The sequence below is a fragment of the Carlito syrichta genome, unplaced genomic scaffold (assembly GCF_000164805.1).
Source record: "Carlito syrichta isolate Samal-C Ts95f unplaced genomic scaffold, Tarsius_syrichta-2.0.1 Scaffold314788, whole genome shotgun sequence".
Lineage (NCBI taxonomy): Eukaryota > Metazoa > Chordata > Mammalia > Primates > Tarsiidae > Carlito > Carlito syrichta.
The window spans coordinates 221429-239034 of NW_007258884.1; the positions used below are offsets into that span (position 1 = coordinate 221429).

The 17606-nt window shown below is 41.1% G+C and overlaps 1 protein-coding gene across 5 annotated transcripts in view; it reads left to right on the forward strand.

Annotated features, from left to right (window-relative positions):
• Positions 1-17606, forward strand: part of TRIM2 (tripartite motif containing 2) — an 88658-nt gene that overhangs the window by 51056 nt on the left and 19996 nt on the right. For all 5 annotated transcript variants that reach the window (XM_008071902.2, XM_008071901.2, XM_021719516.1 and 2 more), the window contains 2 exons: positions 13102-13205; positions 13442-13609. In XM_008071902.2, the coding sequence (XP_008070093.1) occupies positions 13102-13205; positions 13442-13609 (272 nt within the window). The remainder of the gene's footprint in view (positions 1-13101; positions 13206-13441; positions 13610-17606) is intronic.

Here is a 17606-nt window from a genome sequence, read left to right on the forward strand (position 1 = left end):
CATTGGAGAACCCTGCTGTGGGAGGGTCTCCATACTCTGTTATTCCAAGGTCAGCCTCTGGAACAGCCTCTAGAATTTCTCATGCAGATATGCAATTGGATTATAAAGAAAAGAAAAAAATCTTTAAAGTGTAGGTTAAGACAGAAAAAGGGTTAAAACTATCTCTCAAGAGCTGAAATGGAAGTTGTCTGTTATAACATCTCTTCTTATAAAAACACTAATCACATTGGGTATACCTCGAGTAGTGGCACTTCTGGGTCATGGTCGTTCTATTTTTGATGTTTTGAGGAGCCTCCATGCTGCTTTCTATAATGGCTGCACTCATGTAAGTTCCCCCTAACCTGTGTCAGAGTTCCCTTTTTTTCCGCCTCCTCATCAGCACTTGTTCTCTTTTATCTTTTTGATGATAACCGTTCTGACAGGTGTATAGTGACATCTCTTCTTTGTGGTTTTAATTAGCATTTCCCTGATAAGTAGAGATATTGAACGTTTTTCATACACCTGTTGGCATCCCAGGCAGAGGGACCAGTATGAAGAGGTAAGGAAAGGTAAAGAGGAGAGAATGTATTTGTATGGTTTTTTTAAAGTTGAGGTCTCACTTTGTTGCCCAGGCTGAAGTATATTGCTATATTGCCATGATCACAGTTCACTGCAGCCTTGACCTCCTGGGCTCAGGTGATTCTTCCTCCCCAGCCTCCCCAGTAGGTGGTACTACAGGCGTGTGCCACCACATCTGGCTAATTTATGTACGTATTATATATATAATACACACACACACACACACACACAAAACATGATTGCTATTTGGGGGGACACATCCTACATTGGCCACCACTGCCCCTTGGACACCCTGTGTCTCATACCTGGACACCTTTGTCCACGAATTCTTCTGCCAATTTTATCCTTTCCTCAGGTCCCACCTTTTTTGGAATCCACTGCAATCATTATTATTTATGCATGGGCTTATTACCTGACAAGATTTGTCAGTTCCATGATGCCAAGAATGATGTCTTTAATCATTATAATCCTTAACAGCTCCCAAAAGAATACTTGGCCCATTTGAGTAGCATCAAGTTGTGACCAACTGTCTGATTTAACTTCCTTCTCACCGTTGTTTGTTTTGAGTCGGGATCTCACTCTGTTGCTCAGGCTGCTGTACAGTGGCATCATCACAGCTCTCTGCAGCCTTGGCCTCCTGGGCTCAAGGGATCCTCCTACCTCAGTCTATGGTAACTAGGGCTATAGGTATGTACCACTATGACTGGCTAATTTTTTGGTTTTTTTTGTAGACAAGGTCTCACTATGTTGCCAGACTGGTCTCAAACTCAAACTCAAACAATCCTCCCACCTCAGCCTCCTAAAGTGCTAGGATTACAGGTGTGAGCCACTGCGCCCTGCCCAGGCTCCAGTTCTAAGGCCCAGGGACACACAAACTGGTCAGCAGTGCATTCAGTAGTCATTCACATGTATTCACACACATAGGACCATACCTGGCTGCATCACACAGTGCTGGCCTAAGAACTTGTCTTTTAATATCTGTATCTTTGGCTGCAAATAGGTAGAGTTTGTATTAAAATAAATACAAACTCTTTTACAGTTACACCTTTGTTTTAGGACTTCAGGGTATTAGATGCATGATAATAGAACATTTGGGGTTTGAGCAGTCCCTGTGTGCATGTGTTGAAGATTGCAGAAATTGTTCAATTCTGGCAACTTACACAAGTGAGAGAGACTGTGATTCTGCTATTCCCTCTGCTATGGTCTCACATACACTGCACTTTTAGTGACTGATTTTATGCTTAAAAATACATTGTTTTCATAAAACATGTGTTAATGTTCATACAACAACCCTAAATGCATGTGTTAATTTTATAGATTCATGAAAGTGGATGTCACTTTCTGGGTGATAGAAAGAATTTTCAAGGGTAATTTCAACTCACATGTTCATCTTCCTCACTCGTTACCCAGGCCACAGGCTAAATGATACTTTGCTGTTTAGCACCTTCTAGGCTAGGTCATGGTATGAAAAGAGCAATGAGAGTCTGACTCTGACCTAGAGGAGGCCGCAGTTTAGAAGGGATCAGACATTAAAATATGTAGTACCAGCCGGGCTCGGTGGCTTAGCCTGTAATCCCGCGCCTTGGGAGGCTGAGGTGAGTGGATTGCCTGAGCCCGTGGGTTCGAGACCCGACTGGGCAACTTGGCGAGACCTCATCTCTACAATAAATCAAAAATTAGCTGGGCGTGGTAGCACATGCCTGTAGTTCCAGCTACCTGGAAGGTTGAGGGATTGAGGCGGAAGGATCGCCGGAGCCCAACAGGTCGAGGCTGCAGTGGCTGGGAGCGGCCACTGCACTCCAGTCTGGGCGACAGAGTGAGACTCCAACTCAAAAAAAAAAAATATATATATATATCTATATATATATATCTATCTATCTATATATATCTATAGATATAGATATATCTATCTATATATATCTATATATATCTATAGATATAGATATATCTATCTATATATATCTATCTATATATATCTATAGATATAGATATATCTATCTATATATATCTACATATATCTATATCTATAGATATAGATATATCTATCTATATATATCTATAGATATAGATATATCTATCTATATATATCTATAGATATAGATATATATATCTATATATATCTATAGATATAGATATATATATCTATATATATCTATAGATATAGATATATATATCATATATATATCTATAGATATAGATATATATATCTATATATATCTATAGATATATATAGTACCTTCGGCCAGGCACAGTGGCTCATGCATGTAATCCCAGTACTTTGGGAGCCTGAGGTGGGAGGATTGCTTGAGTCCAGAAGTTTGAGACCAACCTAGGCAACATGGTGAAACCTAGTCTCTAAAAAAAATCAAAAAAATTAGTCAGGCGTGGTGACGCGCACCTGTTGTCCAGTTACTCTGAGGCTGAGGCAGGAGGATTGCTTAAGCCCAGGAGGTCGAGGCTGCAGTGAGCCATGAGTGCCTCTGCACTCCAGCCTGGGTGACAAAGTGAGACTCTGACTCAAAAAAAAAAAAGTAGTACCTTCAGTATGAATCAAGGCACTTCAGTCAGGAGGGAGTGGGGAAGGAGGCTGGGAGACTAAAGAGAACTAAGGGGGTGGTCCTACAAATGACATCTAAATGTAAACTGGCTGTGGAGAAGAAAGAGACTATCAGATGGAAGGCAGAAGTGTTTCCGATGAAGGGAAGTCAGGTGCGGAGTCATGAAATGAGAAGTCAGGTCATTTGAGCAGTTGTAAGTGTTTCCATTCATTATCCTGGAGCATCAAATGATGTGAGACACAAGCAGAGATCAGAGCATGTTTCCTTGATAAGGAGGTGGAACTTTGTTCTCTGAACTTGTGTCCCTCAAAGTGTGGTCCATAAACCACGTGCATCAGAGTTCTTTGGGGTGCCTAGTGTAAAGGAAAATTCCTGAATTCCAAACTGTATTTACAGAATGAAAATCTCTGCAGAGGGACCAAAGATCTGCATTCTGCACGCTCCAGTGATATTTACGCACTCTGAGGTTTGAAAATCATAGCTGTACAGGTGGTGGGAGGCATTGGACTATATAACGTGGTGGGATGACTTACTGCCTGTGTAATGTAGTGTTATGACTTACTGGAGTATAATATTTACTTTCCAGAGAACCTGGGGGCATACAGGGGACCTATTAGAAATGCTTCCCAGGAAGCAGGGAGATGATTAAGAAGCTATTGCAGAAGTCCACTTAAGCTATGATGAGAGCTAGAATGAAGAGTGAAGTGATGGAGTAGAGCAGACATGACAGATTTACAAAATGCTGAGGAGGAAGAGGGCAGAACAAGAGGAACAGAACAGTCTTAATTCCTGCTATTTGACTTGAGTACTGTCGGGTTGTGAGGTGGTCGAGTAGTTAAGATGGTGGACTCTAGGCCAGACGCAGTGGTTCAAGCCTGTAATCCCAGCACTTTGGGAGGCTGAGGCGAGAGGATTGCCTGAGCCCAGGGGTTCGAGACCAGCCTGGGCAGCTTGGTGAGACCTTGTCTCTACAATAAATAAAAAAATTAGCCAGGCGTGGTGGTACATGCCTGTAGTTCCAGATACTTGGAAGGCTGAGGCAGAGGGATCACTGGGGCCCAGCAGGTTGATGCTGGGGTGGCCATGAGCGTGCCACTGCACTCCAGCCTGGTCAACGGAGTGGGACTCTGACTCAAAAAAAAAAAAAAAAGATGCTGGACCCTAAAGCTAGCCTTGGATTCCAGCCCCAATGCTGCCACTTTCCTATCTGTGCAATCTTGGGCAAGTGACTTAACCTCTCAATGTCTCAGTTTCCTCAGTAAAATGGGGTTCAAAGAACTACCTCATAGCATTGATGTGAGGATTAAATGAATTAATGCACAAAAGAGCGTGGAACACTCAGTAGATTTTAGAGAGACAAAGTAGTCATTACTACTCAAAGTACTCATAGTGGTAGTAGAGAAGTAATTGTTACTAATAAGTAGTTAGGAATATAGTAGATAAGTGTCTCAGTCCATTTTCTGTTGCTTAACAGAATACCTGAGATTGGGTAATTTCTAAAGAAAAGACATTTATTTGGCTCATGGTTCTGGAACTGGGAAGTCCAAGGGCATGGTGGGAGCTTCTGAAAAGGGCTTTCGTACTGTGTCACAACATGGTGGAAAAGCAGACAAGCAAGCAGACATGTGCAAAAGAAACCCAAGAGCAAGCTGAGTTCCTTTTTTAGAACAACGTGCACTTGCAAAAAGTCACTCCTTCACACAATGATGGCATCAATCTATTAGGATCTTGTCCTTAGGACCCAATAACTTCCTAGAGGCTCCACCTCCCAGCACCGCCACATTGGAAATTAAGGTTCAAGCACATGAACTTCAAACCATAGCAGAGCTCAAAAGCCTAACATAGCAAGACCTCATTCCTACAAAAAATTTTTTAAAATTAACTGGGTGTTGTGATAGGAGCCTGTAGTCCCAGCTACTCGGGAGGCTGAGGCAGAAGAATCACCTGAGTCCAGGAAGTTGAGGCTGTGGTGAGTGATGATCATGGCACTGAACTCCAGTCTGGGTGACAGAGTGAGACCCTGACTCAAAAAAAAACAACAACAAATAACAGTGCAGGCCTGTAATAAGGACTCAACATACGTTGACTATTGTTGTTATGGTTATCAACCAAGACCAGGAAAGTAAGATGAAGAGCAGGTCTGTTTGTTTAGGTCATCCAGGTTGAAGTGCAGTAGTTAGTTTGGCATATGAGTTGGAACTCAGCAAAAAAGTCAAGGTTAGAGAGATCAATTTGGACATGAAAAGTATAGAGAAGTTACTTTAAAGCATGAGCCTCAGTGACATGTTAAAGATGGGAGTTGTGGTTTGGGGAGAAATTGATGGGAATGGAAGCAGGAGAAAGGAAAATTCTCTGAGCCAGGTATTGTGCTGTGTCAGTTACTTAAAATCCTCAGTAAACATAATGTACTTTTAGTTCCTAATAACCCTGCAGGATAATATTTGGTAAACTGGAGCCAGCTCTGGCTGGCTCATTGAGTGACTTCTTGTTAGTAGCTTGAAATCAGCCATGATGGAAGCATTTACACTCTCGAGACAGGTAAATGCTATAAATCAGAGGTCTCCCGGTCCCCCAGCTTCCCAGCCCTTATACCTCAAGAGACAAATGACCAGGACAACATGTAATTATCGTTACTGTTGAGGAAATGGAAGCTTAGAGAAGTGAAGCTGGGTCTTTTAAATTGTACAGTGATTCCTTACCTGGTACGGTGGCTCACACCTTGGGAAGCTGAAGCAGGAGGATTACATAAGGCAAGGAGTTCGAGACCAGCCTGGGCAACACATTGGGACCCTGACTCTGAAAAAAAAAGTAGCTGGGCGTGGTGGTGCTCACTTGTAATACCACCACTCAGGGCTACAGTGAGCTATGATTGCAATGCAACAGAGCAAAACCTTACCTCTAAAAAAAAAAAAATTATACACTGATCTTCTTCATTAAAAATGCCTTTTAAATATGATAGTTTTCCAAAGTGGATGTATTTGATACTTCTCATACCTGAAAACTTAACTGCATATAGTAGGAAACAGTTCTGAATGGATTTAGGGAACTAGCTTACACCATCTGTTGATGATGATTTCTTCAGGCATAGGGATTACATATTTTTCCCTGACTGTTAGAGTTTGCTGACTAGAAGACATGGGCTGGTTTTGTCAGCTACTAAAGAAAGAAAGGGAAAGAGAGACGATGTGGGAGAAAGTGAAAGAATTACAGTTGAATTATTTCCAGTTGTGTAATTCATCATACACCATACCTTAATGAGTTGACAAGAAGTCAAATGAAGCACTCATTTTACTCTAGAACAGTGTGGTTTTATTTTGTTTTTTTATTTTTTAGATTAGAAAATATGGTTTATTTAGAAAGTAAATTGGAGAGAGAGAGAGAGAAAGAGGAGATTTACCTCCCTGAGGTAGGAAACACGGCCTGATCATAGCTCAAAGAGCACATGGCCACACCATAGCTCAGCAAGGCAATGGCCTAGAACAGTGTGATTTTAAATAGATGTGTAAACTCACTGAGCAGGAGTTCAAAGGCTTGACAGGAAAATACGATATTATATTATGCCCTGCTCCTCTGTTCGCCTCTGAAAATCACCATCCCACCTTTGCTCCCTATAACACATGAGGAGAGAGGTCATGCTGATTTGGCATCTGAGGTCATTATAGGAACCTTGTCCTTCCCCCTCAAGAATCCCACCCTTGGGAACTCTTCTAGCATTTCAAGCGGGAAAAGATGTAACTAATACTTACTGAAGGCTGGACCCAGTGGCTCACAGTGTAATCCTAGAACTTTGGGAGGCTGAGGTGGTGGGATCGCTTGAGCCCAGGAGTTTGAGAACATCCTGGCAGCATAGCAAGACCTTGTCTCTACGAAAAATTAGCCAGGGTAGTGGTGCATCATCTGTATTCCCCTCTGTCGCTACTTGAGAGGCTGAGGTGGAGGGATCCCCAGAGCCCAGGCTGCTATGAGCCGTGACTGTGCCAGTGTACTCCAAGCCTGGGTGACAGAGTGAAACTCAGACTCCAAAAAACAAACATACTGAGTATTAGGCACTGTGCTGTATTATTGAGTGTACACAGTGAACAGGACAGATGTTGCTCCTGCCCTCAAAGAGCTTACAGTCTTGTGAGGGAGGCAGATAGTTAAACAGTTAAAATATCATGTGATAATGGATGGGGTTTTCTAAAGGACTATAAAGAGAAGACATGATCCATGTGAGCCCAAAGGATAATTATCCTAACCTCCAAAACTTGATATACTGAAGTCCAATTAGATAGAAGCAGTGCATGTATTGGAACAAATATTATGTAAAGGGCCAGGAGGACCAGGGCTTATTCCTTCTATCAGTAACCACCTTTGTGATGCTTCTGGCTTCAACTTTCCCATCAAATGAAAATGATAGTATTTGTCCTGCTGACTCATGGAATTGTCTATGAAAGTGCTATAAATACTACACATTTCATTTTTCTGTGATGTAATGGGGTTAGTCATTAGTAACTCACTCATGCCCTCGTTCCTTCAGCAGACATTGGTAAGCACCTGCTTGGTGGAAGATCTTGTGTTAGACTCTGAACTTGAGTTGGTTTCATCTTGCTGCACTATTCCATTCAAAGTAACTAGATTTATTTAGCATTAATTTTCATATTAAATTGGAGTATGTGGTCACAGGACATCTGCATTTATTGATCCCCTCTTCAGTCTAAGGGCTCGCCTTCCTTGTTTCTGTCATTTTCCTGGAGGCGTTAGGGAGATGACTGGGAGGAGCACGGGTGAGGAGCTGTTGGCTTAAAAATTCATTTAGTGCTTCATATCCTTGATCTACACCTGCCAAAAATATAATTTAATTATCTTGTGGAATTATTGCCTCGTTATCTGTAATTACTTTCATAATTTGTGTTACTCATTTTACTAACCAATAAGTAATCATCAAATGAAATCTTTTGCATAAGTAGACAGGAAAATATTTTATAAGTACTGTATATATGTTTTGCTTTACATTTATATTTGCTATGAAATAATTTGTTTTTATTATATTTTTAGAGCACTGGAGAGAGAAAGAGAAAGGGAGTTTTTTGCAGACTAATAAAATTTACAAAACAGCTTGAAGGGTAAAGCATGATCCCAAGTATTTCTAACATCTGGAATTTTAATTTATTTCATTTTTATCCCAAGATGCTTTATAAACACTCGAACATTTCAGCATAATGACAGTGTGCTATAGTACTGCATTACTCACCATCAAGGTTTTTCTAGTTTAACTGAAGGTAAAAATAAGCCATATCGTTATTTGTAATGAATAGGCTGGTGATGTCCTTTAATTTTCAAGAGTAACACTGTGACCCTGCTGTGTGCTTTTAAATAGAGGTTTGTTTGGTTTTTTTTAATAACAATAATGAGCACAGTGGCTCAAGCCTGTAATCCCAGCACTTTGGGAGGACAAGATGAGAGGGTTTCTTGAGTCTAGGAGTTTGATACCATCCTGGACAACATAACAAGACCTCATCTCTACAAAAATTAGCCAGGGGTAGTGGCACGCCCCTGTAGTCCCAGCTACTTGGGAGACTGAGACAAGAGGAGGTCACCTGAGCCCAGGAGGCCAAGGCTACAGTGAGCCCTGCACTCTAGCCTGGGTGACAGAATGAGACTCTGACTCAGTAATAATAATAATAATAATAGTCAGCAATCTGTCAAAATGAAAGATACCCATATGAATCAGAAGATGTTCCCGGCAATACCAGCCAGAAACTGAGCCATGTGGCTTAAAGAAAGGGATATTTTAAAAACAAATATTATAAAAGTGGTAGTTCCTGTTTCATCTAGCCCCTTTTAGAAATATACAAGAAATGTGAGATGAACAGCTGTTCTTGCAACCCTGTGATTGTATTTCCATATAGGGGCATCAGACCCAAGCTCCTTAAGTTAGACCTGGGATGGGAGCCGGGCAGATGCATCACCCTTGAGCTTGGCAGAGGCCATAGGACTCTTTCCAGCAGTGTGTTCTGCCACACAGTCCATGGCTCTCATTCCTTCATATTAGCAGGTGCTGAGCATCTCATGTTCATTTCAAGCCCAGCATGGAGTCTTCCTTCTCCTGGCTCGGAATGGTTTTACTATGGAGTCTGACTCAATGTCTTTCCAGGTTTTCAAAATATACCCCCCAATACAATTATTGTCTGTTTCTCTTGACACTCAAAAACATGTGTTTATTTCTGCAAATAACAAAAATAGAGTTGGTGTTCTTGAGCATATTTCCTCTCCTCCAATATCACCTCTGTGTTTTCAGAAGGAAAATGAACTGTTTTTGGCTGAAGTACCTCCTTGACTAGTGCCAACACGCTCCTTTCCCTGTTTTCCCCTTCCTGCATCAGCTGCCGCTGCCTGCTGTCTTCTCCAAGTAGAATTGGCTTTATACTTGGCAGGATAGACAAAAGGTTAAATGAAGGAGGGCGGAAGACAGCTTTCGTCCCCACCTGGACCGGAAGGGTGGCACATCCGTGTTCATCTGCTCGGTTCAGTTGCTTCTAGCCCCCTCTCTCTTCATTTTCAGTGTTTCTTCCCCCCTGCCTGTTTGCCCTTGAAGCCACGGGTGGACTTCCAATTTTTTTTTTCTTTTTTAAAGTCAGAGTCTCATTCTTGTTACCCGGAAGCTGGAGTGCTGTGGAATGGTCACGGCTCACTGCAACCTCGACCTCCTGGGCTCAGGTGATCCTTCTGCCTCAACCTCCCAAGGAGTTGGGACTATAGACACATGTCAACACACCTGGCTAACTTTTTTTTTTTTTTTGAGCCAAACTTCCAACTTTACACAAGCAAGGATCTAGCACAGCCTGGATTTTCTTTACAAAGTTGCTTCTTTGGTTTAGGTCCCGTCTCAGTTATAAGACTTCAGCTTTTTGTTATGTTCCTTTAATTGATCCTCACTTTGCTAAATTTCATGCTTTTGCTTATCAAATATTTTTGATAAATTAAGTATTTATTCTTTTATTTTTTGGGGGTGTTTAAATCTCATTCTGTCACCCAGGCTGGAGTGCAGTGGCACACTCATGGCCACCGCAACCTCGACCTGCTGTGGTCAGGTGATCCTTCCGCCTCAGCCTTCCAAGTAGCTGGAACTACAGGTGGGCACCACCACGCCCAGCTAGTTTTTTGCTATATTGTAGAGACGAGGTCTCACCAAGTTGCCTAGGCTAGTCTCGAACCCCTGGACTCAGGCAATCTTCTCACCTTGGCCTCCCAAAGTACTGGGATTACAGGTTTGAGTCACTGTGTGCCCGGCAAATTTTTATTTTTATTTTTTAATTTTTTTGAGTTGGAGTCTCACTCTGTTGCCCAGACTGAAGTACAGTGGCCGCTCCCGCCAATCGTAGCCTCGACCTGCTGGGCTCCGGCGATCCTTCTGCCTCAGCCTTCCAAGTAGCCAGAATTACAGGCATGCGCTATCATGCCCAGCTGATTTTTTGATTTATTGTAGAGATGAGGTCTCGCTGCCCAGGCGGGTCTTGAACCCGCGGGCACAGGCAGTCCACTCACTTCAACCTCCCGAAGGCGTGGGATTACAGGCTGAGCCACCGAGCCCAGCTCAAATTTTTATTCTTAAGAGATCCTGGCTTGCTCCTATTACCTTTTAAAAGGCATTTATGAACTGCACATTTTAGAATTGTTTTTCTGGCCCTTCAGGTTTGCTGTACCTATTATTTAGCTGTTACTCAGAAGTCAGGGAAAATGACCAAAAAGTAAATACTACGTTGGCCCATACCTCCTTCAGCCAACTGTTCCTGCCCTCCACCAGGTACCAACATGCCATTTTTAAAGGGTGTTCCCTCATACCATATCCATTCATAGTATAGAGATTCTGTGTGGGTCAAGTGTAAGTGATCCTTTCTTCTGTTACATTTGGAATATAATAGAACAGTATCTTGACCTCAGATTTTTCTTTCATGTGAGTAAGAGTAGATGAGATACAGAGGCAGTGAGTAAACTTGGTAAGGGACCATGATGTCAATAAAATGACAACCAGGTGTTCTAAGATGACTCCAACCAGCAATTCTGTTGTTTATTTATTTTATTTATTTATTTATTTTTGAGTTGGAGTCTCACTCTGTCACCCAGACTGGAGTGCAGTGGCCGCTTCCGGCCACCACAGCCTTGACCTGCTGGGCTCCGGCGATCCTTCCGCCTCAGCCTTCCGAGCAGCTGGAACTACAGACGCATGCTACCACGCCCGGCTAATTTTTTTGATTTATTGTAGAGATGAGGTCTCTCCTGCCCAGGTGGGTCTCGAACCCGCGGGCTTAGGCAATCCACTCACCTCAGCCTCCCAAAGGCGCAGGATTACAGGCTGAGCCACTGAGCCCTGCTTGTTTATTTATTTATTAGAACTTTATTTTATTATAGAGATGTGGGGTACAAGTCAGGATTAGGAACATAAGTAACCTGCATGCAGGTTACGTTTGAGCTTCCAACAGGTCCTCACTTCCCCTGAATTAGGACCAGTTACCCTTTTGTGTTGTTGCATGCCCCCCTCTCTCTGTACCTCCCCTGGCAGTGTCCCCCGGCTGCCAATCTCTCTCTTGTGTTATTGTGATTAATGTTTAGGTCCACTTATGAGTGAAAACATGCAATATTCGGTGTTTTGTTGACTTTATTCTGAGTTTAATCTATCACCAATTTCACTTCCTAAACCCAACAAATCTGTTTCAGAAGAATCGAACTCCTCCCAAGCAGTGTATCTGACTATTAGCCACCATCAGTGTATCTTTGTCTGCTCATTCCTAAGGCACTGCACTGGTGTCTAAAACCAAATATCAAATTGCTGTTTTGATTATAAATGAAATTGTAAAACTGAGGCATGGTTTTGTCTAACTACAAAAATTTAAACTTCCTTCCTGGTCATTTTTTAGCAGAGTTCATGCTTTCTTCATCCATTTATTTTTATGTAGTTCTATTGAAATAGGTTATAAAAACTTCTTCTCTTGAAACTGAAACAGACATCTGTTAACCTGTAAATGCTTTTGCTTTTTCTCTCTGCTTTGTTTCTTCTTTAAAAAGAGTCGAGTATGGGTAAGAATATTTCTTTGGATTAGTTGACTTCCTTTTGCCTTTCTTATGTATTTAACCTAGAAAGCACCGTGTCAGGATATCTTTTATAATTTCAAGAAGAATACCCAGCCTGTGAGACACTGAGTCTTGGAAAATAATGCATAAGTAAATCTAGTACATGAACATCAGCCTGCTATATTTTATAACATCTGGGCCAGGCGCAGTGACTCACACTTGTAATCCCAGCACTTTGAGAGGCCGAGATGAGAGGATTGCCTGATCCCAGGGGTTCCAGACCAGCCTGGCAACTTGGCGAGACCTTATCTCTATGATTCAAAAAAGTAGCTGGGCGTGGTGGTGCCCACCTGTAGTTCCAGCTACTTGGAAAACTGAGAAGGAAGGCTCGCCTAAGCCCAACAGATCAAGGCTGCAGTAGCCATGAGCGTGCCACTCTAGCCTGGGCAACAGAGTGAGTCTCCAACTCAAAAAAAAAAAAACCCCTGTGTCCTTGTCTGTTAAATTCACTGAAAGTTAAGCACCCAAGTTTCTTCTAAGAGCTGCTGAGTGAGAAGGTGGGATATTGCTAAAACACTAAAATAAGGCCCCTTTCCTCTTGTATCTTCTGGATTAGAATATTCATTTTTATTATTATGTCTTTGTGGAGTCTTAAGTATATCTTAGCCATATTAATAGGCAGCTACAAATTAATAAGAGAAGATTGGCATTTGCCTAAATAAGTGACTTTGCAAAGACTATGGATTTGGAAAAGAAGTTTGGTAGCATATGGAAGAGGTCATTGCAGAGGGGCGCATTCACTTTTTTCCCCAAAGTAAATTAAAAAACAAGGCATTTTCAGGTTATCCATGGAAGCCTGAATTATTCTCTTACTGAAACTGAGAAATCTAGTTCTCTAATGCTTACATTTCTGTGATTTTATCATTTATTTTAGGCACCAAAGGAAGAAATAAAGGAGAGTTTACAAATCTTCAGGGAGTGGCTGCATCAACCAGTGGAAAGATACTGATTGCAGACAGTAACAACCAGTGTGTGCAGGTATGGTCCCTAACTGTATACCTTTACCTACTTAAATGATAACACAGATGTAGTTACGTATTTCCCTACTTCAGGCATAAGATAGATCATGCACGAAGAAAAGCTTATAATGTATATATTTCTTTGAATAGTTGCACATCCTAACCTATAGTACATGTGACAGATGTTTTTGTGTGTTTCTTCCTCTGCAGTTTCTGTGCTGGCTCACATTCTAATGAATGTCATTTGTTTTACAGATATTTTCCAATGACGGCCAGTTCAAAAGTCGTTTTGGCATACGAGGACGCTCTCCAGGGCAGCTCCAGCGACCCACAGGAGTTGCGGTCCATCCCAGCGGGGACATCATCATTGCAGATTATGATAATAAATGGGTTAGCATCTTCTCATCAGATGGGAAATTTAAGGTAAGATTAACTACTAGTTGGCCACTACACAAAAAGAGAAGGAACAGAAAATACAAGATGAAATTGTCTTTCTTTTTTGAGATGGTTCTGCACAGCCATTCTGTTGTTGATTTTGAGTTTAATCCATCACCAATTTTACTTCCTAAGCCCAAAATTTGTTGCAAAAGTGTCAAACTATTCCTAAGCAGTGCTTAAGCATGTGTTTGACATTAGCCACCATTAGAGTGTCCCTGAGTGTCCCTGTCTGCTCTTTCCTAAAGCTGCATTGATGTCTAAAAAAAGTCAAACTACTCTTTTGAATATATAACATTTGACAATTCTCTATACACAAAGACATCTTGATATCTAGGTTTATGAAGTAAGAGTAACAATGCTAATTTCATAAATCTCACATATGTATCCTAAACATGGCTTTGTCATATAAAGCAAGTAGGTAGCTTAGTTGCTTAAAAGAAAAGCAAACAAACATAGGTTTAGAGAGAAACTGGTCCTGTTTCCTCAATTCAATAAAAAAACAGCCTTTTATTAAGAGGCAGTTTATATTTCTCAAATTAATGTACAGATTATCACTTATGAGTTGCCTTCTGGTTTCTTAGGCCTGTGATGGATGATATGGGAGAAACCGTTGTAAAAAATGGTTCCTACCTTTTAAAAATGTGTAAGCCTGGTCAAGCACAGTGGCTGATGCCTATAATCCCAGCACTTTGGGAGGCCAAGGTGAGAGGATTACTTGAGGCCAGGAGTTTGAGTCCAGCCTGGGCAACACAGTGAGACCCCATCTTGACAAAAAATTTTTTTTAAAAATTAGCCAGGTGTGGTGGTGCACGTCTGTAGCCCCAGCTACTTGAGAGACTGAGGAAGGAAGATTATTTGAGCCCAAGAGTTCAAGGCTGTTGAGCCATGATTGTGCCACTGAATTGCAGCTTGGGTGAAAAAGTGAGACCCTGACTCAAAAAACTATAAAAACAAATAAATAAATAAATAAATAAAATATACATGCCTATGTACAAAAAAAGACTAATTTACTAGAAATGACAGACTAGAAATGTCAGCCTCTAATCAGTCAGAAATTGTTTAGTAAAATCTGAGAACATAGTGTTCAAGTATGTAACATGGGATGTGGAAGAAAAAGAAAATGAAGCCTGAATTTACAGAGAAAATGCCAGTTGAGCAACGCTTGGAGGGAGCCCATCATTTGACATGTCTGCACTCATGCCCAACATTATCTTTATGAAAGCCTAACAATGGCACAATCCCTTCACGGTCACCATTGATGACAGAAATCTCTCTTGTAAGGTGTCATCAAAGAACTGTATACCCTCCAGCCCATTTTCAATACTTGTTCACAAGATGATTTATGACTTCTTGTTAAAGATCTTTCTAAAGGCCATGTGTGTGATGCCTTGTATATGTCCCTGTCTGGCTTACTCAAAGTTTCTATTTCCTTTGACAACATGAACTTGAACTTAGATCAACCCATTGGAATCCCAGGCTCTGTGGCTTATTTGCTGTTTGGCCATCGGCAAATTCTAACTTCCCTGAACCTCAATCATCTCATATTTTTAAAAAAATCTCTCATAGTACTTGAATAAAAACTAAATGAAATTTTATCTCTGGATGTATGTGTGCCTCATACAAAACAGGCATCCAAAAAATGTTCTATTCCATCCAAGAAATGTTTTTTTCCATGCCTCCAGGAGCCCTGTCAAAAAAAGGAAGTGTGTTTGGTCAACTGTGATTTGAAATTCATGACCTTCCACCGGCACCTGGTGGTCATCACTTCCCTTGTCTTGGATGCTGCTTTTCACAGTCTGTTCTGGAATCCTGAAGATTACATGAAATTCACTCATTAGTCTCTTTATGCAAGAATTTCTATCTTCCTTTCTAAAGTCTTTGGATTGCTATAGCCACCTCATTGTTTTTATAACGTGAGTTACTTCTGTAATTGTTAATCCTCAGATCTGAGCCTCTGTTTTGTATGGGGCAGCATCTTTTTCACCTTAGAGAATAAAAAGCTGTCATTTTTAATTCCACAGTATTGAATGCAATTCTCCATTACCCTCAGGGTTTTTGTTCTGTTAGAAATGGAATGGCCCCACATATTGGCCACGTATGCAGAAAGTTCTGTTGCCTTTCTGTATCTCTCACTTCCTCTCCTTGTTTTGTGTTTTCCTAATTGTATTTGTGGTAAGACATACCCAAATATGAAAAGCTTAATATGAATAAAATAATCATTTCTTGAAAATATTCATAGCCGGGCACGGTGGCTCACACCTGTAATCCCAGCACTTTGAGAGGCAGAGGCGAGAAGATTGTCTGAGCCCAGGGATTTGAGACCAGCTTGGGCAACTTGGCAAGACCTCGTCTCTACAATAAATCAAAAAAAATTAGCTGGGTGTGGTGGCACAAATCTGTAGTTCCCCAGCTACTTGGAAGGCTGAAGTGGAAGGATCACCTGAGCCCAGCAGATTGAGGCTGTGGTGGCCACTGCACTCCAGACTGGGTAACAGAGTGAGACTCCAACTCAAAAAAATAAAAAAGAAAGTATTCATGTAGTTTAGAGGCAACCCGCTGGTTCTTGTTTTATACTCTAGCAAAATAACGATATGTCTTTGTAAATTCAGGACCACATACTAACACAGGTCTCATGTACTGAGACAGGAGTTTTATGTCTAAGAACACAGGGCTGTCTAAATTAAGCATTTTTCACTTAGTGATTCATAGTCTTCCCGTAACAGACACTCAAAGGACTGGATTCTTGGAGTTGGAATACTAGTGATAATAGTTGGAATAAACGCTAAAGGACACTGCCGCCCCCTAGAGGATTGGGGGAGTGGATGTAGTTTCAGCAATACCCTTTTTTATAATGGTGTTGAATGAAACCCAGAGGGTAAAAGCATAGCACATGTAAACACTTTATTTGCCTTTGCTTTGTTGGTGAACATTTTAAAAAAGGAAACACTTTAAAGCTGTAACAGGAGTTCAGGACCACAGTGGGATGTCTACAACTGTATACCAAGAGACATTATTTTCTTCTTTTTCTCCTTTGGTGGGACTCAGTCAATTAATCCAGTGCCAAGAAAGACATACCTTTAACACCAATGCAGACTCTTTGTGTTTATTCCTGATAGCTCTAGAGATGTTGTGTCTTACCTCCTTCTCTCTTTTATTCACCAGTTTCTTAGCCCTGATTTTTATTTCTTTCTGCTGCCTCTATTTTTTTTCCTTTCTACCTTTCCTTCTGACTTGTTTCTTCCAGCCCATCTAGGAATCTTTTGTGATCTCTGGTCATCATATTCTAAAATATCTCATCTCTTTCCTGTTAAGTGTCAGAACCTGTTTGCTGAGTTAAATACTCTAATTTAACCATTCCAAAGCCAGGGTTTGTTACTAGTCTGTTTAAGATTGGGGCCACACAGTCAAGCAAATGCAACAATTCTCATTTTTCACTTACTTGAATCCAGTGCAGCTAAACTAGCAGTGATGAGGGAAGTAGAAGGAAAAGAAATTTTGGTTCAACATTTAAGATGTTCTTTGAGATCTGCCTGAGTTGACACTACATGATAGAATGGGGTAATCCTTAATTTTCTGGTTTTAGTCTAGGTAATTATCCATTTGCTATTACATAGTTGCGTCACTCCCAGTAACTGTGAGTATGCATAATGTTTGGTAGTAATAATATTCTTGTTTGAATAATCAGAGTGCCACCTCTTCCTTTTGATCTCTGCTGACATACCTTCCATTCAGACATGAAAGAACAAATACCCTTTCTTTCCACACCAATCTGTTGTAGCCTCTTTGATCTTTGGGCTAGATTGCAGAATCAGAATGAAATTCATACAACAGATTTTCATGCCAAGAAGACCATTGTTTCTTTCCTAATTGTGTTCTTTGCCTTAAAGAGATCAAATTGGAATCTCAGTCATTTATAAACTTAGAAGAGTAAAGGATCATACAAAGTTGAAATCTCCACCATGGAAAAGTCCTGTCCCACAGA